The 21,880-nt window shown below is 53.3% G+C and overlaps 1 protein-coding gene across 4 annotated transcripts; it reads left to right on the top strand.

Annotated features, from left to right (window-relative positions):
• Positions 1-2,763: 2,763 nt before the first annotated feature.
• NACA (nascent polypeptide associated complex subunit alpha) lies at positions 2,764-19,263 on the top strand. Of its 4 annotated transcripts, XM_077838958.1 has the most exons (11): positions 2,764-2,861; positions 4,537-4,608; positions 6,697-6,840; positions 8,993-9,040; positions 10,535-13,399; positions 15,761-15,846; positions 16,345-16,422; positions 16,949-17,095; positions 17,443-17,571; positions 18,414-18,536; positions 19,136-19,263. In XM_077838958.1, exons 2-11 carry the CDS (start codon positions 4,539-4,541, stop codon positions 19,148-19,150), a joined length of 3,705 nt encoding a protein of 1,234 aa, XP_077695084.1. In that variant the 5' UTR covers positions 2,764-2,861; positions 4,537-4,538; the 3' UTR covers positions 19,151-19,263. The 4 variants fall into 4 exon arrangements, with proteins under 4 accessions (XP_077695084.1, XP_077695085.1, XP_077695086.1 ...); XM_077838959.1 differs by lacking the exon at positions 10,535-13,399 and having other exon boundaries at positions 2,766-2,861; XM_077838960.1 differs by lacking the exons at positions 8,993-9,040; positions 10,535-13,399 and having other exon boundaries at positions 2,767-2,861.
• Positions 19,264-21,880: the final 2,617 nt, after the last annotated feature.

The raw sequence follows: 21,880 nt of genomic DNA, 5'->3' as shown, positions 1-21,880 counted from the left end.
AGTTGAACACTTTTAATGGCTTTGAATGATTTTAACTCTCTCCTGCGCTGCGTGAAAGCCCCACACAAATACAAAGAGGAAACTAGGTGACAGCAAGTGGAAATGGTAATGGTGACTATGAGATGCTTGTAAATTGGGCCTGCATCCTGCAGATAGATGATTGCGTGCGTGCTTAACTTCGCACACGGAAGTTGTCCTGCTGAAACGCGGCAGAATTTAGTAACGTTGCTTAATGTACCAGTGATGAGCGTGATGTAAGAACCTCTCTAGACTAGAAATCAATATGACTCTATAGGGACATGGGGATCTAGCTTTTTGGTTCCAGTTGCAAGATTGGAGCTTTCAATTGGGAACACACTGCAGGGCAGAGACCTCCCCTGCCTGTAGCTCTGTACAGCTCCTAGTACAAGTTGGGCACAATTTGGAAGAGAGAATGATTTTACTCTCATGCATCCCTCTTACAGAAATCTGAGAGATTGTGTATCCTAGTGGATAGAGCACCACACTGGGAATCAGGAGACTTGGGTTCTGTTCCCAGTTCAGTGGGGCAAGTCACTTCACCTCCCTATACCTCAGTTTCCCCATCTTTAAAATGGGGATAATGATAGTAGATCCCAAAGGGAGGTCATTGATAAGAGCTAGGGGTTATTGTTTGTAGAATATAAACAATAGAAATTTATAGAAATTAGAAAATAAAAAGTTCAGACATACTTCTTAAGTTGAAAACTTCCCCTTTTTGGCCTGCCCTGGACCCAGGCTCAGAGGGATGGGAGAGTCAGAAAGGTCTCAGGAAGATCAGTGTGAGGGTCATTTGTATCGGTTTAGCTAAAGGGGCGAATTTAAATGAGTTTAGAGCCCTCTGTGGATTCCAGTTTAAGTGGAGTAGGACTAGATTTAAGCTGAACTGCAATAATCTGCTCTCAGGTCAAAGTTGGAGCATCTCCAGCAAGGTTTGCACAGTTTAACTAACCTGGGGGTAAGCAAGTGCCCACTTTTTAGGGGGAGGGAAAGGAGGGGGTTTGTGTCTGACAGTGAGAGCAGGTTTTCTAGAACAGGTTTCAGAGTAGCAGCCTTGTTAGTCTTATTCGCAAAAAGAACAGGAGTACTTGTGGCACCTTAGAGACTAACCAATTTATTAGAGCATAAGCTTTTGTGGGCTACAGCTCACTTCATCAGATGCATAGAATGGAACATATAGTAAGAAGATATATAGATATATGTATACACACACAGAGAAGGTGGAAGTTGCCATACAAACTTTAAGAGGCTAATTAATTAAGATGAGCTATTATCAGCAGGAGAAAAAAAAACTTTCGTAGTGCTAATCAAGCTGGCCCATTTGGACAGTTGACAAGAAGGTGTGAGGATACTTAACATGGGGAAATAGAGTCAATATGTGTAATGACCCAGCCACTCTGGTTCTTAACCAGGGGTATGCCTACCTGTGGGGGTACAGAGAGATCTTCCAGGGGGTACATCATCTCATCTAGAGATTTGCCTCGTTTTACAACAGGCTACATAAAAAGCACTAGTGAAGTCAGTACAAACTAAAATTTCATACAATGGCTTGTTTACACAGCTCTCTATATACTATACACTGAAATGTAAAAAGAAAAGGAGGACTTGTGGCACCTTAGAGACTAACCAATTTATTTGAGCATAAGCTTTCGTGAGCTACAGCTCACTTCATCGGATGCTGTAGCTCACAAAAGCTTATGCTCAAATAAATTGGTTAGTCTCTAAGGTGCCACAAGTACTCCTTTTCTTTTTGCGAATACAGACTAACACGGCTGTTACTCTGAAACACTGAAATGTAAGTATAAGATTTATATTCTAATCAATTTATTTTAAAATTATATGGTAGGAAGGAAGCCATTTTTCAGTAACAGTGTGGCTGTGACACTTCTGTTTTGTTATGTCTGATTTGTAAGCAAGTAGTTTTTAAGTGAGGTGAAACTTGGCCGTAGGCAAGACCCATCCGCCTCCTGAAAGGGGGACAGTCATCTGGACAGGTTGAGAACCGCTGATCCAGAGTGATCAGCTGGGCTCTTTGGAAAATCCGACCTGCCCCGGCGGGCGGGGAGACGCCACGTTCCTTCATCGCAGACGGTGGGGACAGGATTGTCACTCAGCCCAGGCCCCCCAGTCCCAGCTGAGTCTGTTACCCTGCCAGGGTGAGAGAGAACTGGGCTGGGGAGCAGACTAACCCCCAGCTCCCTCCTCGGGAAGCAGCTGGAGCAGCCACAGCCAAAATGTGGGGTGCGGGGAGGGGAGAGAGCTGGCGGCAGCTCCTTGGGACCCCCCAGCTAGGGGGTGCAGGTCCTGGCAGAGAGGGGGGAGGAACATGGAATGGCCCCTGGGTAGGGGGAATGGGGGGGTCCTTTAAAGCAGGGAGCAGCCCCTGGGACTAAGTGAGGGGGGCCCAGCTTGGGGGGGTCCCCTAGCCCTGGTGGGGTGGCAGGGAACAGCCCTGACTGGGGGGGTCCCCTAGCCTTGGGGGGGGGCAGGAACAGCCCTGACTGGGGGGGCTCCCCTAGCCCTGGGGGGGGAGGCAGGAACAGCCCTGACGGAGGGGTCCCCTAGCCCTGGGGGGGGCAGGGAACAGCCCCTCACTGGGGGGGCTCTGGGAAGGAGGAGGGAGGAGCACGGCACAGCCCCTGACGGGGTGGGGCGCGGCTCTGGGGAAGAGGAGGGAGGCGCACAGAACAGCCCCTGGGGGAGCTCCCTGTCCCCGGGGGAGGGGGACGAGGGAGGTGAGTGACCCTTGCCCCGGAAGCCCTCGCTCGCTCTCCCGGAAGCACCGCCCTCTCCGCCCCAGTCTCTCTCTTTCCGCCGCCATCTTGAAGCCGGCTCCCTGCACAGTGAGTCCTGACGCGTCTATCCGCCGCCATCCGCCCGGCGGCGGGCCCGGCCGGGGGTGCTGGGGTTGGGGGGCCGTGCGGGGGGGGCCCGGCCTGTGCGGGCAGGAGCTGGGCGGGCCCGGCCCGGGCCCCGCATCGGGGGAGCCTGGGTCCTAGCTACCGCCCGGGTGCGGGGCCTCCCTGCCTCGGGGAGGGGGGCTCCCGGGCGGGGGCGGGGGAGGAGGTCCTGGGGAGGGGGGCCAGTGGAAGCCCCTCCCTGGTACCTGGCGGGTAGGGGGGTGTCTCCCCCCAACTGGGTGTGGGGGGGGTAGAAGGTCGCCTGATTAGGAGAAATTGAGGGGGGGATTTCTGAGTGGGGGGGAGTCATTTCCCTTTGCGAATGGGGGGGTGTCCATGTCTCCCCCACTCCCAGCCTCTTCTGGGGTGGGTCAGGAGTTCCCTCCTGTCAGACTAACTTTGGAACTGTGAGGAGTGGAGCCAGCTCTTGCACACGTCCTGGGCTTTCGGGGGGCGGGGGGGTGTCTGAGCCTCAAGTTTGAAACCCCAAGACTGTCTGGAGCCCCCACAACTTCACATCCCAGGTCTGACTCAGCCCTTCATCCGGCCCAGGTAGATAAACCCGATCCCAAGCGCTGTACTGAATGTGTGGGGTCTTCTGAGGAGACCTCGCAACCAGTGCTGGCTCTACAGGTCGCAGGGGGTGCGTCTCACAATGCAGGATTGTCCCAGTGCCCTTGGCCAAAACTTCTGGGTCCTGCTAGCTCCCTGTACTTTGTTCATGGGACAGGAAGAATTTGATCCTTGATTGCCACCAGCTAGCCGTGTGGCCTCTGACAAGTCACTTCAATTTTCTGACCCTTAATTTTTTCTCTCAAGTAGAGGAGGACACCCCTCTTTTGAACTCATGATGAGTTGTGAGAGCTGACTGAAGTCAGTAAAGAGCTGTTGGCCGGGTCAAAAGTGCTGTGTATATGGGCCAAGAATTATTATCTAAGCCGCTGAGTTTCATAGGAATATAGGGGTTGCCAGTGCATTTCAGACCCAAAGTCTGTCTAGCCCAATCTCCTGTCTGATGGGGGCTGGTACCAGAAACTTCAGAGGAAGGTGTAAGAACCCCACAGCAGGCAGATGAGGGATTATTTGACACACAACCCCTCAGCCCCCATCTCTCACACACACACACAAACAGAGGTGGCATTCAGATCTCTAATAGATTTGGTTTTGTTCTGAAACACAAGCGTTCATATCATTTGCATTAACTATAACACTAGATACTCATGATATCCATATGAATATGCAGTTCCATTTTTAATCTCTTTACGTTCTTGGTCACTGTGATCACCATTGCAGACCTCTTGCCTCTGAGGACATGCATAACGAGTTTACTTACTTGTTGGAAATGCGAAATGCTGTGATACAAGGGTTTGGTAATGGGAACGACCACTTAGTTGCAATTTCATGGTGAAATAAAATTACAGCTTCTCTCTTGCTTGTTTCAAAAGTGTTATGAAACTTCCTTATTTGTAGCCACCCAAAAGTGCATCTGTTTGGCTTTCCTGATTGTGGTTGAGACATTAACTGTGAATGTCATGGGACTTTTTCTCTTAGCTCCTCAAATCCCAAAGAACTGAATCCTTCATTAATTGTGGCATCTGTTTTTCTTTCTTGCTCTCAGAAATGCCTGGTGAAGCGACAGAAACCGTCCCAGCCACAGAGCAGGAACTGCCACAGCCTCAGGCTGAGACAGGTCAGTGTTGCTTTGCTTTATTATACACCTTCTGAAAGGATCCCGAAACTCATCCAGCCTAAACTTCAAGGACAGGTGAAGCCAGTTTGTGGGGAGGGAGAACAAGAATATTTTGACCTTTGGTGGCTTTTGGAAGTCTAGTTAAAAGCCTTGAAGAAGGAAGGGAAGTTTGAGCGCTGGTAACTTGACTGTGTTTCACTTGCTCAGATGGATGAGTTAAGAGGGCTCTTTGAATGGAAATGGTGGTAGCATGCTTGAAGGGCAGTAAGGGGTCAGTCAATACTGCTGCCCAGCTGTACAACCAAGGCTTTGGCAGTGTGTGATGTGCAGAAATACTAACTGTAAAACACCAACCTGTTTTCGTTTAACTAGTGTTCTGATTTGCTGTGGTTACTAAGTGAAACACAAGTATGTGGGTCTCAGCTGCCCTAACCCAGGTGAAATGCTGGATGTTGGTTTCATTGGTCTTGGTGCCTTTTCTCTTAACCACACATTGTTTGGCTGCCTGCTGGTGTACAAGGCAGAACTGTTTGTCCCACAGCATCGCCACACGATTGTGTGGGTGTTTCTCAGTCAGTCAGCTCGAAAGGCGCTTGATGCCCGCAGTGATATTGGTTATTAAATGTATGGTAACATTCAGAGTCTGACAAAGCAGTCCCAGTGTAGCCAGCTCTGTGTTACACGGCCTACAGTGGAATTGCAAAAGCATACTTGGTACATTCAGTAAAATGCTGATTCCTTCTATCAGGGGATGTCATCAGCTTGTGTCACGCATTTGTAACCTACTGTTGTTACAAGTAACACTGGAAGTCCTTATTAGTGAAACAGATTAGAAAAATTAATTTTGTTCAGCTTGTTTTCTTTGTGTCTCAGGGCACTTGGTGTATAGTCAATTTCACTCTTTCCCCTGTGTGCATCCGATGAAGTGAGCTGTAGCTCACGAAAGCTTATGCTCAAATAAATTTTTTAGTCTCTAAGGTGCCACAAATCCTCCTACTCTTTCCCCTGTGTACTTGGTTTCCCGTATTGCATGTATGGGTCTCTCCCAAAACAGCAAGGAGGAGAGAAACCTTTTAAAGCCATAGGAAAACGTAGCTGTAAATCCGCAAAGAGTCACAGGGTGTTAGAGCAGGTGTAGGAACCAAGATTCCTTTTAACTCCTTGAAACTGACTAGATAACAGATTCTCTCCAATGGAATGGCTAAAAGTGGACACAGGGAGCAACATGGTGCTTCAGCCAGAAAGTTACAGCAGGGCTTGGCATTCACCGCGCATTGTGATGCAGCACTGATGAATGTGCTGTAAGAACATCTGACTACTCTTTGGAGGGAGGGAGGAGTTGAACTGAAAGTCAGTGCAGCTTTAAAAAAAAAAAAAGCAACAGAATCCTGCTTGCGTTTTGCAGTGTGTATGAATTTAGTAATGATTTTCCAACCCACTGTATGTTGTGCTTCTCAATTGTCTCTCTTGAAGGTTTCCTGGTGCTGTGATCCAGTTATCAAATAGTATGGCCTTGTTTGCTACATTTCTGCCTAGAGGGTCGGGGCACACTGCATGACTGTAGGACTGGGCCTGAGGCATGGGGGAGCCACACAGTGCATGACTGGTAAATGTGGTGAATTCTGTCCAAGGGCTGTGTGAGTTTGACTTGGGGACAAGAAGAAAAATTGGGACCATTTGAATGATCAAACGGTGCTGGGGAAAAGGTTTTGTGAAGGGAAGTAACCCGGAGGGGGGCTAAAGTCCAGTTCTCCATTAAATTGTGCTTGTCATTCATGAGTCAAGTAGGTAGCTCAATTTGACTAGCAGTATGGTCATGCTGTCATTTTTCTTTAAATGCCTCATTGAGGGGTAGATGCGATTCCTATGGCTGGGTAACTTCCCAGGCACCATTTGTGCCCGTGGGTGCATACAGAGCTGCAGCATCCCAGGGCATGGTTTTTCGCTGGGTCGCCGAGGATAACTCACACATTTTCCCCACTGTTGATTCTTCTCATCTCTTGGTTGTCTTACCACGCCATGGAGCATATAAAGGTTGGTGGGTCTTGGTAGTATGTGGTGTGTACTCAACAGCTGATGCTATTGCAGTAACTCCTCCCCCGGCCCCCGGGGAAGCAAGCTGGGCTCTCGCAGGAGTGACACTGGCAGCTGAGCAGACCCGAGCAGTTGCCACCAAGAGTCCTGAGGTGGCAGGCCAGGGTTCCCAGGCTGAGGCTGCTCTGGAACCTTCAGGTAGGTCTCAAGTTACTACAGGAGGTGCGGGGGAGGGGGGCACGAAGAGTTACCCTGTCTGTAAAATAAAATCTGGCTCTGACTCATCTAGGGCATTAGAAATACCAGCTCCACGTTGAGCAGAATCTTCCAAAGCCTTGTGGGGCTCGAAAGGAGCTACTGGTTAGAGGGCTCTGATAACATGTATGATTACGTGTGTGTGAGATTTAATCTCTGAGATGGTTTCATTGCACCTCTTGTCACCTAAGTGTATCTCTGCTGGAGTTAGATTGGCCTGTGGAAAGAGCGTAATGCAGTGCTGAACTCCTGAGGTCCAGCAATATGGGGCTTCGTTTCCCACCCCCCACAGCCCAGTTATTAGGAGCCTTCACCAGTTGTCTGCGGCCTCCATGAAATCCATTGCTTTCCTGGGTTGGCAGGAGATGCCCCTGGAGCACATTGTGGGGCATTAGAGCTGGCAGTTGCATGGCAGTCTTGTCTCAGTGATGTCCCAGAGTGATAATGTCTGAGGCATCTTGAGTGAATATGGAAGGATCAATGAGGCCTCATGGAGACTGGAAAGAATTTTTCAAAGGGAAAGTTACGGTGAATGCCCCCTGCTGCCTGGTTCATGCTCGGCTCAGCACCTTTCCGAGATTAGCTCCCCTTTGTTAGACTTGGTAGTTCCCCTTTAAGAAACTGATCGGTTTCCCTACTTGGAAACTGGTAACTTCTGGGGGGCATGTGCTGGGCCTTTCTTCCCCCTTGCTACAGGACTCCCAATTTTAGACTCCACTCTGGGATCTGCCATGTTTTATTGTCGTACATTTCACCAACACTTGAAACCAACTCCTGCTCACTGAGTGCAGGACTGGGCCTAGCTGTCTGGCTCTCAGCAGCTGAGAGATGACAGGTTCTAGTCTCTGACTGGCACTAAATCCGATTTGGGAAAGGCTGAGCCAGGACAATACATGAGCAACTGGTGTCTGCCACTGAGTGAGCAGTCAAGTGACCTATGCAAAGTGGCTTTTGTGCAGACTCCCTAAATCAGTGGCTGATACATAAATGAGTCAGTCATTCATACCTGGATCGGGGTGCAGCTCCCTCCCCCCAGAGCAGGAGGGTCAGTGAAAGCCTTAGCCGCTTGCTCAGTGCAGCGCTGGGGTTACCTTCCTGCTGCAGCCAAGCCTTGCATTCTGCATTAGTCAGCACTGCCCTGCTGTGAGAAGACCTGGCCCTCCAGAGTGGGAGCAAGGCAAGGCGTCAGACTCAGAAAAGGCATTTCCCTTCTATTCTAAAGCTGTTCAGGAGAACAATGTGGAGAAGCCATCTGCATCCCAGACACCTGCAGACCACGCCTCTGGCTTGCTGGGAACAGACCACCTCTTCCCCACCCTCCTGCTCATCATGAATACCCCCTCATTCCTAGCTTCTAGCCCCTCCCCATGGAAGCCGATGCTGGGTCAACTGGTGTAACAGCCCAAGCAGCTCTGCTGTTCCTGTCCAACTAAGCTGCCCCAGGCTGCTTGAGTCACACCCAGTGTCTCCAATGGAGCTGTACCTGATGGTGGAATAGCAACTGGAGCAGGTCAGCTCTCCTTGCCTGACCCCTCTGCCTGCTGTGCAAAACAACATGCCTGCAGCTTTTGGCTAAGCAGATTGCTGCTCATGAGAACCAGCTCATTCCCATACGCTGCCAAGTGTGGCCTCTTCCCCTGGATCCCTTTGATACAGACTGCACAGGTTCCTCCCTAGTTCAGTCTCACCGGACTTGTCCTGCCACCCTCTTCCAGAGACCTCGCTGGGCTCTCTCCCTCAGAGGTTTGGGGTGCATCTAGGGCTCAAGAAAGTAAAGGGCTGATGCCACTCGCTAGCGTTATATATCATATGGGCAGGCGCTGCTTATTTTTGGTGTGCCGCTGGTCCAGTGCACCTAGCTCCTGACCAGCAGAATCATCAGGACAGCGCTGTCCTGGATCCATCTTCCCCATGCTAGCTCGCTTGGATTGCAGCCCAGCCTGGGTTTGAACTCTGGTATCCAGAGGTGAAAGGTGAGCGGCACCATTCTTGTGAGACCTGGTTTGTCTTGGAAATGGAGCAGAACCTTCTTGCTTGCAGCAGTTCCTGATTGGAAGGACTTGTCGGTAATAACCTTTCGCTCTTGCTTGTTTAGCTCCTGCTGTCCCTGCCCCTCCTGCTGGTGCTCCTGTTCAAGCGTCAGGTATTCTGAACTCATGTCCCCCGCGTGCGTCTCATTAACAATGTTTGCTGTGCTGGGTAGCCCCATTAACAAAAACGTTTAGCAAAACGTGCAGTGCGAGAGCAGGAGCCTAGGAGCTAGGACTCCTGGGTTCTTCTCCCACGTCACTGCCGTGTGGCTCGGTTTACTTATGTGTAAAAGAAAACCTGCATTCCAGGAGCACGCAAGGCTTTTAGTTGCATGTTTGTAAAGCACTGGGGATGGATGAGGCTAGAGGAGGGAGTGTTTGCTCCTAGGATCTGAGGGCTGCTTTCCTGGGATAAAGGATCCGTGTGAGAGCCTGGTGTGTTGGGACCATGAAACCGCAACGTTCAGGAGCTGTACAGCAACTTGTGATGTTCCTTCCCGTTCTCAGGCATCCCAAATGCTAGGAGACAAACAGTGCTGTCTGGCCCTGAGCATGGCGTGCTCACACTCTGCCCAGCTCAGGCTGCATCAGCCGCTTGCCAGGAGCCTGAGGGCCTAACCTAACCTGCCTGAAAAAGAGCCATTTGCAGCCAGACTCCTGTTTAATATGGAGGTGCAGCCCTCAGAGACCGCGAAGCCCGGCATGTGATCCTGCCCTGTTTGGATGCAGGTGGAACCCTGCATGCTGGGGCCTGCCGCCTCTGCAGACCACACCTCCATAGTAGCTGAGGGAGCCAAGCTTTGAATTGGACTGTGTGAAGCACAGGGGTGTGTTACTTCCCCTATGCTACCAGAATCCCTTTGGGAGAAAAACTGAATGCATGTACGAGTCTGCTGGGACAGCATCCTCCACCAAAGCCGGGGGATTTCCAGAGCCAGGCAAATGCCGAACCAACCAGACACCGACCGCTCCGTCTGGCTTGTCAGGCACTTGTACCTGGTGTCTAGAAACCCGCACAGGGTCCTGCGTTCAAGGCCAACGGGCCAGAATGATTTCCTGGGTCTTTGTGCTGAAATAAAGCTGCTGTATTTCCATAGCTTTCTGGACCCCAGGATCATTTTACTGAAGTTATGGGCTGGAAAACGAGCTGGAGCAGGGTTCTTCCCCAATGTGCTACTGACACATGGACGCTGTGGGTGGGCAGCCGGCGTTCTAGGTTAGGGGGCTTGCATGTGTGCCCGTGGGGATGGGGGCATGGAGCTGTGCAGGCAGGGTTAGCCAGGGGGACTTCCCCTTAGGGGTGGGGTATTTTGTGTGTTAAAATACACGGATCTGTCTCCCTCTGGAGGGCGGGAGACGGGAGCGTCTGTCGTGCGAGGAGAGCTTTCTGAGAGCTGCAAGGGACAGGGTGTTAAAATGCCATTGCCTGGCAGTGTCCTGGCGAGGGTGTGGGGCCACCCGTCTGCCCGGGTAGCTGGACTGTAGCCCACGCGGGGTCGCGCTGGATTACTCACCTTTCTCCCCTGGCCCCCTTGGTTTTCTTTTCTCATTGGTTCACTTTGTTTCTCTCTCTCCGTCTCTTCATGCTGCTCCTTCCCCGGCACTAGCTCCAGCTCCTGCTGCTAACCCTGCCCAGCCCTCCTCTCCAAGTGCCCCCACGGGCCTGGCTGTGTCACGAGAGCAGCCCCCCTCCCCAACCTCTCCTGCTTCCCCAGCACTAGCTCCCCCTGCAGCCCCTGCCTCCCCACCTGTGGTCCCAGCTCTGATGCCTCCTACCTTCTCCGCTCCCTTAAAGCTCCCAGCTGCAGCTGTTGGCATCCCAGTGCCCAGCCCACCTCCCCCTATTCCCCCTACAGCCCCAGCTCTTGGGACCCCAGCCGATTCTGCCACTCCAGGCTCTCCCAGGCCTGCTGCTGCTGCTTCCCCAGTTACTCCAGCGTCCCCTGGGGGCCCAGCACTGGCATCTCCTTCTGTTACCCCAAGGTGTCCCCATGTCTCTCTCACCACCCCTCTTGCCCCCCTGGCGGCACCAGCCTCTCCTAGATGCCCAGTTTTGACAGCTCCTGTTTCTCCCCTGACCCCCCTCGTTCCTCCTGTGGCCCCTGCGGCGCCAGGCCCTCTTGCTCCTCCCGCAATCTCAGCCACCCCCGCCCCCCTCACCCTTCTGGCTCCTGTTTCTCCCCCTGTGACATCAGCTCTGGCTGCTGCTACCCCTGTGGCCCAACCCACTTCCCCCACCCCTCTTGTTCCTCCCCTAGTCATTGCTGCTCCCCCAGCCCCCCTCACATCCCCTGGGACCTCAGCTTCTCTGGTGGTCCCTGGTGCTGCCCCTCTGGCCCCAACCTCTTGCCCAGCTTTTCCTGTGGCTCCTGTCCCAGCACCCTCCACGCCTCGTGAGACCCCTGCCTCTCCCCCAGCCCCTCTCCCTCCCCCAAAGACCCCAGCCTCTCCTACAGCTCCTGCCCCAGCCCCCTCCACTCCCTTGGAGACCCCTGCCTCTCCCCCAGCCCCTCTCCCTCCCCCAAAGACCCCAGCCTCTCCTACAGCTCCTGCCCCAGCCCCCTCCACTCCCTTGGAGACCCCTGCCTCTCCCCCAGCCCCTCTCCCTCCCCCAAAGACCCCAGCCTCTCCTACAGCTCCTGCCCCAGCCCCCTCCACTCCCTTGGAGACCCCTGCCTCTCCCCCAGCCCCTCTCCCTCCCCCAAAGACCCCAGCCTCTCCTACAGCTCCTGCCCCAGCCCCCTCCACTCCCTTGGAGACCCCTGCCTCTCCCCCAGCCCCTCTCCCTCCCCCAAAGACCCCAGCCTCTCCTACAGCTCCTGCCCCAGCCCCCTCCACTCCCTTGGAGACCCCTGCCTCTCCCCCAGCCCCTCTCCCTCCCCCAAAGACCCCTGCCTCTCCTACAGCTCCTGCCCCAGCCCCCTCCACTCCCTTGGAGACCCCTGCCTCTCCCCCAGCCCCTCTCCCTCCCCCAAAGACCCCAGCCTCTCCTACAGCTCCTGCCCCAGCCCCCTCCACTCCCTTGGAGACCCCTGCCTCTCCCCCAGCCCCTCTCCCTCCCCCAAAGACCCCAGCCTCTCCTACAGCTCCTGCCCCAGCCCCCTCCACTCCCTTGGAGACCCCTGCCTCTCCCCCAGCCCCTCTCCCTCCCCCAAAGACCCCAGCCTCTCCTACAGCTCCTGCCCCAGCCCCCTCCACTCTCCCCAAGACCCCTGCCTCTCCCCCAACCCCTCTCCCTCCCCCAAAGACCCCAGCCTCTCCTACAGCTCCTGCCCCAGCCCCCTCCACTCTCCCCAAGACCCCTGCCTCTCCCCCAACCCCTCTCTCCCCCACACAGGCCCCATCCTCACCTCCTGCCCCAACTCCCTCCACTCTCCCCAAGACCCCTGCCTCTCCCCCAACCCCTCTCTCCCCCACACAGGCCCCATCCTCACCTCCTGCCCCAACTCCCTCCACTCTCCCCAAGACCCCTGCCTCTCCCCCAACCCCTCTCTCCCCCACACAGGCCCCATCCTCACCTCCTGCCCCAACTCCCTCCACTCTCCCCAAGACCCCTGCCTCTCCCCCAACCCCTCTCTCCCCCACACAGGCCCCATCCTCACCTCCTGCCCCAACTCCCTCCACTCCCCCAAAGACCCCTGCTTCTCTACCAAAGCCCCCAGCCTCTCCTGTGGGTCCTGCTTCTGCCCCAGCCCTCTCCATGCCCTCTGAGACCCCTCCCTCTCTCCCAACCCCTCTCTCTTCTGCTGTGGCCTCAGCTTCTACTGCTCCTCCTGCCTCAGCCCCAACCCCCTCCACTTCCATCCAAACCCCTGCTCCTCCATCAAAGGCCCCAGCCTCCCCTGTGGGTCCTGCTCCTGCCCCCTCCACTCCCCCTGTGATCCCTGCCTCTGCCCCATCCCCTCTCCCTCCCCCAAAGACCCCAGCCTCTCCTACAGCTCCTGCCCCATCCCCCTCCATTCCCCCTGTGGCCCCAGCCTCTCCCACTTCCCCACTTCTGGTGACCCCTGGCTCTCCCCCTGTCCCAAAGGCAGTAACTGAGGCTGCTGGCTCTGCCCCCGCCTCCTCCCCTGCGCTCCTCCTTGCTCCCCAGAAACCAGCTTCCTCGCCAGCTGCTTCCACTGACCTCCCTGCCACTCCCCTTACTCCAGCGAGTAGCCAAGCCCCTGCACCTCTGCCCACTTCCCCCGCTGAAGAGCTAACCCCCCGCCCCGGGCTTCCTAAACCATCCCCGCCTTCCTCCTCACCTGGTCCTGCGCCCGAAGCACCAGCTAGACCCCCCACCCCTGTCTGCGCTGCTACCATCGATGAGGACGAGCTGCCGCCTCTCATCCCTCCTGAGGGGCCTGCCGGGGAACTGCCTTTGCAGCCGATCCTGGTGGATCTCTCCTCTCCCAGACCCGCTGTGGCCCCTGCTGAGGCCCCAGCTTCTCTTCCTCCAGCCAAGCGACCCGTGCTGAAGAATGACAAGGGTATTTGCGGCCTCGGTTTGCTGTGTGCATGGAGTGTCAGCGGCTGCCCACGGAGTACTAACCTCGTAGAGGCTGTCGGGCCTCGATTCCCCTCCTCCCCCCCACACACTTCGCCTGCTTGGTTTGTTAGCCTAGAAACGTAGCATTTAGAAGCCATGTGCCATGCTATGTAATGAGGCCAAAATAACCCCGTGCTGAGCCGTGAGCGCTGACCAGGATCCTGGCTGGGGTAAAGCCTCTCGTACGTGGCGTCCCAGTATCAGGCAGGTCACCGCCCGCTGTCTGCTCTTGTGTTGGACACCAGCTTCCGTAGTTTGTTCTAGTGCGGTTCACGTTACTAACGGAGGGGTCTCGGACACGCATGGGGCTGGCTTGCGGGGGGGGGGGGGGGGCGGGGGGATGGTTTGAACTCTGTTGCGTCTGGACCAGCGTCACCAGAACTGCGTAGCCTCCCACTTGGATGTTTCACCAACGTCTGCTGTGTATTTAATCCATTCTTCTCCGAATTCTCTGTTTCTCAGCAACCTTGTGGAGATCTAGGTTAGCTCAAAGATCACCAGAGGTCCCAGGGTTAATCGTGGTCACTTTCAGTCTGCCTGTATTGGGCAGATGCTCACAGTCCTGCTCGGGTTTAGCGTCCTGGCTGGTTCACCTGTGGTTATCCTTTTACTTCCCTGGAAACAAGTTTGATGTTAAAATGTGTCTCCGTGGCCTGTGTTAGTTCTTAGCATGTGTGCTGGTCAGTTGACCTATCTGCGCCCACTTCTGGGCCACGGGAGCGTTGCTGTATGTGTCATTGGTGTGGTGGCCTGCCCTATGCACACCCTAACCAAGCTGCACACAGCATTTAGTGCAGGGGCCTGAGGGTCAGGGTGTGAGTGGTTGATGGGTCTGTCTAGTTACCGAGCCTTGTATCCACTCCCAGTGAGACTGGACCACATGGAAATCGCAGATTGGGCTGAGTTTGTGCCCTAGCTGGTCTTCATTTCTGAACTGGCTGTTAGCATGGAGAGGAGGGTTGTAACTCGCCCCTCCCAGTCTGCTCTGGGGGTTGAGTGTGGCACAGACGGATTCTGCTTCTTCACTTCTGTGCTGTCAGGCACGTTTCATTCTCCAACACGTCAGGGCTTGCAAGCTAACTACACCCACTGCAGCAGAGACTTTCATGAACTCCCAGCGGTCCTCTGAGTCTTACCAGATCCCTGACAGCTTCTTGGTAGTGGCACAGATACGCATTTCAGCATCCGGAGATGCTGCTTCCTGCTAAGGGCTCTTGGTTTAATTGTTGTCGTACCACCCCTTTAATAGAGCCATGGGTGGGCCTGGCTTTGTGCAGACACACAGCAACCCTGCAAGCTCAAGGTAACTCGTAGCCACTTTCCCTGCTCTAGGCCTGAGCTCCTACAATCCCCCATTTTGCTGTCATTTAAACAGACTGAAGAGGCATTGACAGAGTGTCAGATTTTGTCTTCCTCCCCGCCCCAGCTGGGTCCCTGGTGATGCGAGTTATGCTTTGCTGACTCACTCTTCTGGTGTTGTCGAACCCGCCTTTACACTTGTTTATCATCTGCTCCTGCCTAACACTCACTTCACTGCTGATGAATGTAGAGGTTTGGGCTTGGAGCTGGATTCTGCAAAGAGCTGAGTACTTGTGACTCCCACTAATTTTGAAGGAGATGGGGGGTGCCCAGTGCCCTAGCTCAGCCCTCTGATTAGGTACAGATACTTTCCCACTTCGCCTAGGGGAGTACCTTAAGCTCCTTCCTGTTTCTCAGCTTCTAGACGGGGCAGAATACCAACCATCATCCCCCTCTTCCCGTCCTCAAATTCACCCTCCCTTTCCTATCCAAAATCCAGTGTCAGCTGTGTAGGCAGGGTCTGTAAACCCAATGGCCTCATAGATACCAAATCCTGATCCACTCCAGTCTAGTTGTTAGAGAGAGCAGGAGGGTAAGGAGCAGGCAGTCATGCAGTCTGACTACTAGGCTTCTGTCTGCTGCCGCACAAGGTTTTCCCCCCACCGTTTCAGAGCACTGGATTTCCAAAGCATTTGGTGCTGTTAGTCTGTGTTGTCCTCCTTGGATGTGCCTGTTCTTTTATTACCCAAGAGGGATCGGTGTGGGGAGAACTGTTCCTATACCAGGTCTTGCATAAGTTTATTGAATTGAAGTTCATTTTGGTGTGAACTGGGGTGAAGGAGCAATGTCAACCCTTTGGTATAACGAGACCCTAAACAGCCCCATGGCAAAGGCTCTGCCAGAACAGGTCAGCTTCCTTGGTCTGTCTGTTTCCTCCAGACTGGCCTGCTACTCCCCACAGGGGCCCACGCTGGAAAATGTGAATGCACGTTTGTATCCATAGGGTCCGGCACAGAATCTGACAGTGACGAATCGGTGCCAGAACTCGAAGAACAAGATTCTACACAGGCCACCACACAGCAGGCACAGGTGAGGGGTCCGGTCCCTGCAGCTGAGCGTGTGCGGTGGGGGTGAGTTGCAGGATTCCCTGGCTTCTGGAAGTGAGCGAGAACCTTTCATCTTCACGCAATGGAGGGCCATGATCTGTGAATTGATTGAGACCAGGCAGTCACTTGAGGCGGATGTGAACATGCATCTCTCACTGTACTCACAGCTTAGGGGGAAGGCCCTGGGGAAATCCCCATTCTTCAATCCACCCAGATGCAACCCCTCCCAGGCCCTGTAGATCCTGTCTCAGCTAGCTCACACCGCTGTGAATGCTGGCCATTGGAGAGTCATGCCTGCATGCGGAGCAGTTCTGTTCCTCCCTCCCCCATACAGTGAGCTGGCTCTGTCCTGAACTCTGCTCCCCAGCATGGCAGAGCCGCGGTTGCTGAGAGAGACCATCTCAGCTGGTCCCCTGCTGCTGGTTCCTTGGGCGTCTTCCCCAGGATTCGCTAAGGCCCCACTTGTTGCCTGTCCCTGCAGCTCGCAGCAGCCGCTGAAATAGATGAAGAACCAGTTAGCAAAGCAAAGCAGAGCCGGAGTGAAAAGAAAGCACGAAAGGTAAGAGACCATGGCCGTGGGCCCAATTCCTCGCCCTCCCTTCGGGAGTCAGCCAGCCCAGCGGGGAAGAGGAATGACTCTGTCAAGATCTCCATGTGCACTGGGGCTTATACCCTCTGCGCCCCTTTGATTTAACCCTGTCGGGCCCAGCATGGTGCTGCTTGTATAGTGGCAAGGCTGGCGCAGAACTGAGGGGAGTTTGGGTGACCCTCGTCCTCTCTCATCCAATGAGCTCAGAGGCCAGCCCTGGTGACCCCCTGCTGAGGAGGCGCGCCCATTCCACAGGAGAGATTGAAACAGAGAGAGGAGACCTCGGGCCATCCAGTAAGGTGGTGGCAGAGCTGGGAATGAACTCTGCCTCCAGGTTCTCTCCACTCTGCCTCTGTCTACAAGGCTTCTCGGCCGCAGTAATGTCAGAGGTTTCTTTGCGGGATCCCAATGTCCTGAGCCAATGAGCTAGTTACACCTTGCCTAGGCTGTCTCAATGAGCTATTTCTCTTTCCTTCCCTTCTGCTTTGCTTTTAAGGCAATGTCCAAACTGGGCCTTCGCCAGGTCACAGGTGTAACCCGAGTCACCATCCGGAAATCCAAGAACATCCTCTTCGTCATCACGAAGCCAGACGTGTATAAAAGCCCAGCATCAGACACCTACATAGTCTTCGGTGAGGCAAAGGTGAGCTGAGCCCGCTCATGATGGACGGGAGCACCTGACCGCTCTTTCAGTCTGTGTTCACAGCAGTGCGGTGGCCCAGCCAGACCTCGGGGATTGCAGTTCTGTGGCATCTTGCTTCAGACAGAACTGTGCTAGATAAGTTTCCCTGCTGCTGTGCGTGTGTGTCTGGTGGGATGTGAGTGGGTTTTGAATCCTCTCTAGGGGCTGGTTTCTCATCTTGTTGTGGCTGTGGCTGACTCGAAAGGCCTTGGATGTCTTGAAGCTCCATTCTGAAGTCCTGGCTTCTCTTTGGGTTCAGTTTTAAATGACAGCATCTCACTGTGCTCTGTGCTTCTCCCAACCCCCAGATCGAAGATCTGTCCCAGCAGGCGCAGCTGGCAGCTGCCGAGAAATTCAAAGTGCAAGGAGAAGCCGTCTCAAACATTCAGGAAAACACACAGACTCCCACCGTACAGGAGGAGAGCGAAGAAGAGGAGGTATGTTGCCTCCAGGTCCCAGTCATGTTTGGGGTCTGAAACAGAAGCCCACAGCCCGTGCAGTTCAGATGAAAGGACCCACTGTATTAATGTGCACGTGTGGTTAATGGCACATGCTACCCGTTGGGCCTCTTGCACACCCTAGTGTCTCTCTCTGGCAGGTGTCCAGGACCCCTGTGTGAAGCAAGTTGCGGGTGGGTTCCCAGCCCATTTTCTAGTGGGACAGATGTCCACCTCACCCAAACCATCATACCAACTCATCCTCTCTTTGGGAAGCCCGGCAGAGGGCAGGCCCCAGACGTTTACTCTCCTTCCCCACTCTGGAGCAGGCGCTTCTCACCAGCACTGATTATTGCAGCTACTGGGCTCCTGCTGCTGTGTGCATTGTGATATCTCCCCATTGCACTCACCTGCAAGGCATCTGAGCCCATTTGCCCCATAACACGTGCTGGAGACACTGAGACATGGTACCTGGGGATTCCTTGTCCCTTCTGCCGCCTTCCTGCTCTAATGGTAGAAAGAAGAAACTTGCCCTGAGTGCTGGCCATCCCAGAATCCCCTACTGCGAGGCTGCTTGCACCTTCCTTTTGGAGCAGCTGGTGCTGGCCACTGTCAGGAGACAGGAAAACACACCAAATTGGGTCTGATCCAGCCTGGTAATTCCTTTGCTTCCATGAAGCAGCCATTTCCCCAATCTGCAAGCAGTGAAATCAGATCATGAGTGCTCCTACTGCTTGGGTTGAATTGAGGAATCCCCAGTGGGTCGGGGCCGTCTGTACCTGCACGGCACAGAGAGATCCGTGCCATCAGCTGGGAGACAGTCCTGGTCTTTTCTTGCTTAGGTTGACGAGACCGGCGTCGAGGTGAAGGACATCGAGCTGGTCATGTCCCAGGCGAACGTGTCCCGCGCGAAGGCTGTCCGGGCCCTGAAGAACAACAGTAACGATATTGTAAATGCTATTATGGTGAGTGGCCTCCAGAGCGGAGTTCCCAGCCAGTCGAACAAACCCAAAACTTGGGGAGCAGACGTTACAGTTTGGAGTGAATCCTCCCTGAATGGGGAGAACAGGGCATGCTCATTTCACTGCTGATGGGTGTGAGGAGCTCACTGATCAGTTACCATGAGGGCATATCCCTACTTACCCCCTCCTCTCTCCATGTCTCAACTCAAGTTCTGCATCATTCTGGCAGTTTTCATTGTCTGCACCGACGTCACCCATTGGGAAGGGGGGAAATAACAGATGGTACAAAATCCGCTTGGGTCTGTGTTGTGATGTAAATTATTATTTGGGGGGTAGGCGTCCCCCTGCCTCTGTTCCCCCCCCCCATGTGTGTATCCAAGCAGGATCTTGCCCAGCTCTCTGCTCTCAGAGCAGCCAGAACAGCCTTCCCCAAGGCCGGTTGGCCCCGCTTGATAGATAAACAGTCTGAAGCTCACGCTGCTCTGTTTCTTCTGCATCAGCATGCTGGAGGGAGCTGGAGTGCAGAGCTTAGTGAAATCTCCAGGGAATTGCAGACCTGCCCCCAGAGATACTTTCTAACTGTTCTTTCTCTGTCTCTCCAGGAATTGACGATGTAGCCATCAGAAGGGAGGAACCTTTTGGTTTTTCAGAGAAGAGTAAAATGCAGCGAAATTTAACATTTGTACTATTTCTATCGATAAATAAAAGTTGTGGCTTACTGTCGGTGAAATCTTTTATGTTTTGTTTTGCTTTTTGTTTGCCCTGAGGTCACAAGGAGGTGTAACCGCTGATCGCAGAGGAGGTCCCAGGCCTGACATTCTCTCTCCTCTGCTGTTCCCGGGAAGGCATGCCTGCTAATTCTAGTGCAGGGGTCGGCAACCTTTCAGAAGTGGTGTGCCGAGTCTTCATTTATTCACTCTAATTTAAGGGTTCACGTGCCAGTCATACATTTTAACGTTTTTAGAAGGTCTCTTTCTAGAAGTGTCTAATATAGAACTAAACTATTCTTGTATGTAAAGTAAATAAGGTTTTTCAAATGTTTAAGATGCTTCTTTTAAAATTAAATTAAAATGCAGAGCCCCCCGGACCGGTGGCCAGGACCCGGGCAGCGTGAGTGCCACTGAACATCCGCTTGCGGGCCGCAGGTTGCCTACCCCTGTTCTAGTGTTTCCTTGCTTTGTGTGAAGGTCCACCAGCCTGTAGGGGGACGCAAAAGGCTCAGACTCTAGCACAAGAATGGTCCTTCGGGAGTGTGGAACATTGAGCTTATGGACACCTGCTGTTCGGGTGACCAGATGTCCCGATTTTATAGGGACAGCCCTGATTTTTGGGTCTTTTTCTCACATAGGCACCTATTACCCCCCACCTCCTGTCCCGATTTTTGACACTCGCTGTCTGGTCAGCCTACCTGCTGTCTAAAGTTCAGTTGCAAATTCTAATGTTCAGAGGTTAGAAGATCTCTGAGGGGGCCTCATCCCCCGGGGGTGATGCCAGGGTGCTCCCTTTAGAGCTCTCAATTGTCTAGTCTGCTCCAGGTTTTAATGACTCCGATGTTACCAACATGAAAGGGACCTGGGGGTCATAGTGGACCACAAGCTAAATCTGAGTCAACAGTGTAACTGTTGCAAAAAAACCTTCTGGGCTGTATTAACAGGAGTGTTGTAAGCAAGACACGAGAAGTAATTCTTCCGCTCTACTCCGTGCTGGTTAGGCCTCAACTGGAGTATCGTGTCCAGTTCTGGGCGCCATATTTCAGGAAGGATATGGACAATTTGGAGAGAGTCCAGAGAAGAGCAACAAAAAGATTAAGGTTCTAGAAAACATGACCTATGAGGGAAGATTGAAAAAATTGGGTTTGTTTAGTCTGGAAGAGAAGACAGAAGGGACATAAGTTTTCAAGTACATAAAAGGTTACAAGGAGGAGGGAGAAGAGTTGTTCTTAACCTCTGAGGCTAGGACAAGAAGCAATGGGCTTAAATTGCAGCAAGGGAGGTTTAGGTTGGACTTTAGGAAAAACTTCCTAACTGTCAAGGTGGTTAAGCACTGGAATAAATTGCTTAGGGAGGTTGTGGAATCTCTATCATAGGAGATTTTTAAGAGGAGGCTAGACAAACACCTGTCAGGAATGGTCTAGATAATACTTAGTCCTGCCATGAGTGCAGGGGACTGGACTAGATGACCTCTCGAGGTCCCTTCCAGGCCTATGATTCTATGAACATAATCATGAGATTGGCCTAAAAATCATGACCTCTTTATAAAAAGAAATGTCACGTTCTTTTGATCTGCCTTCTGGTTTCTGAGGCTTTAGGTTACACTCGCTTCACGTGTCTCAGCTTTTCCCTGCCACCATGAAGGCTAGGGACTTACTTTTTTCATCCCTGTCTCTCTAGTGATTTTAATTTGCAGAGGAGGTGTCGTTACCCCCATTTTATAGATGAGCAAACTGAGGCACAGAGAGGAAAGTGCCTTGCCTAAGGTCACCTGGCAGGCCAGTGGCAGGGCCAGGTCTCTTGAGGCCCAGTCCAGTGACCTCTCTTGGGCTACAGCGTTTCTTTGTTGTACGGTGCTAGGTACTGTTCAAAAACAGAAGAAAAAGACAGTCCTTGCGATCTCTTGATTTCAGCACTGGGAGCTTTTGGAAATACCCCCAAAATCACAAGAGTTGGCAACTCCGTGCTCAGCTGGTGGATCTTCCACCACTTCCTTGGATCGGCGGTGGTGGGAAGTTTTTCTTGGCATTCATCCCTTCTTTACACCCTGTTGTGTAACTCTGAGGGTGGAGTCCCTGCCTGTACTTGCTGTCGGGGTGTTAACATGCATATTGCAGTAGCACCTGCCAGCCTCAGACAGGCCAGGGCCCCATTGTGCTAGGCATGTACAAAGTAAATGACAATACCTGCCATTTTAAAACGCTGCTTTTCTAGAACTTTAGTGGCATTGTCGTGTATGACCACGTAATGAGATGTCTTTGATTGCTTCTCTCTCATTCCCCAGGCCTACAAACAAACCTGTCCTTGTCCAGAAAGTTGAGTGCGGTGCAGAGGGAGGTTTTCAAGACCAGCAGGTGGTGGGAGGGAGCTAATGCCCAGTGAAATCCTAAGTGACATGAAAGGAAAAGGCAGGAGCGGTGAAAATGGGAATCTTGCCACTGCTTAGTAACGCTTTTCCCCCGTGCACTAGAAACTGGGCCGTGGAACAACTCATTCAAACTGATTAGCTACACTGCGGAGAATACAGGCAGCAAGGAACATCAGGTAGAGTGGCTAGCTGGAAGACCCTCATGCTGCGCACAAGCCCTATAGATATTGCTGTTAATCACTGTCTGTCCGTGTAAATCCAAGCAGGCA

Source organism: Eretmochelys imbricata, chromosome 20 (genome assembly GCF_965152235.1).
Source record: "Eretmochelys imbricata isolate rEreImb1 chromosome 20, rEreImb1.hap1, whole genome shotgun sequence".
In the NCBI taxonomy this organism is placed as follows: Eukaryota; Metazoa; Chordata; order Testudines; family Cheloniidae; genus Eretmochelys; species Eretmochelys imbricata.
Note: the sequence above shows the minus strand (reverse complement) of the source record. Positions and strands in the feature narration are given on the sequence as shown.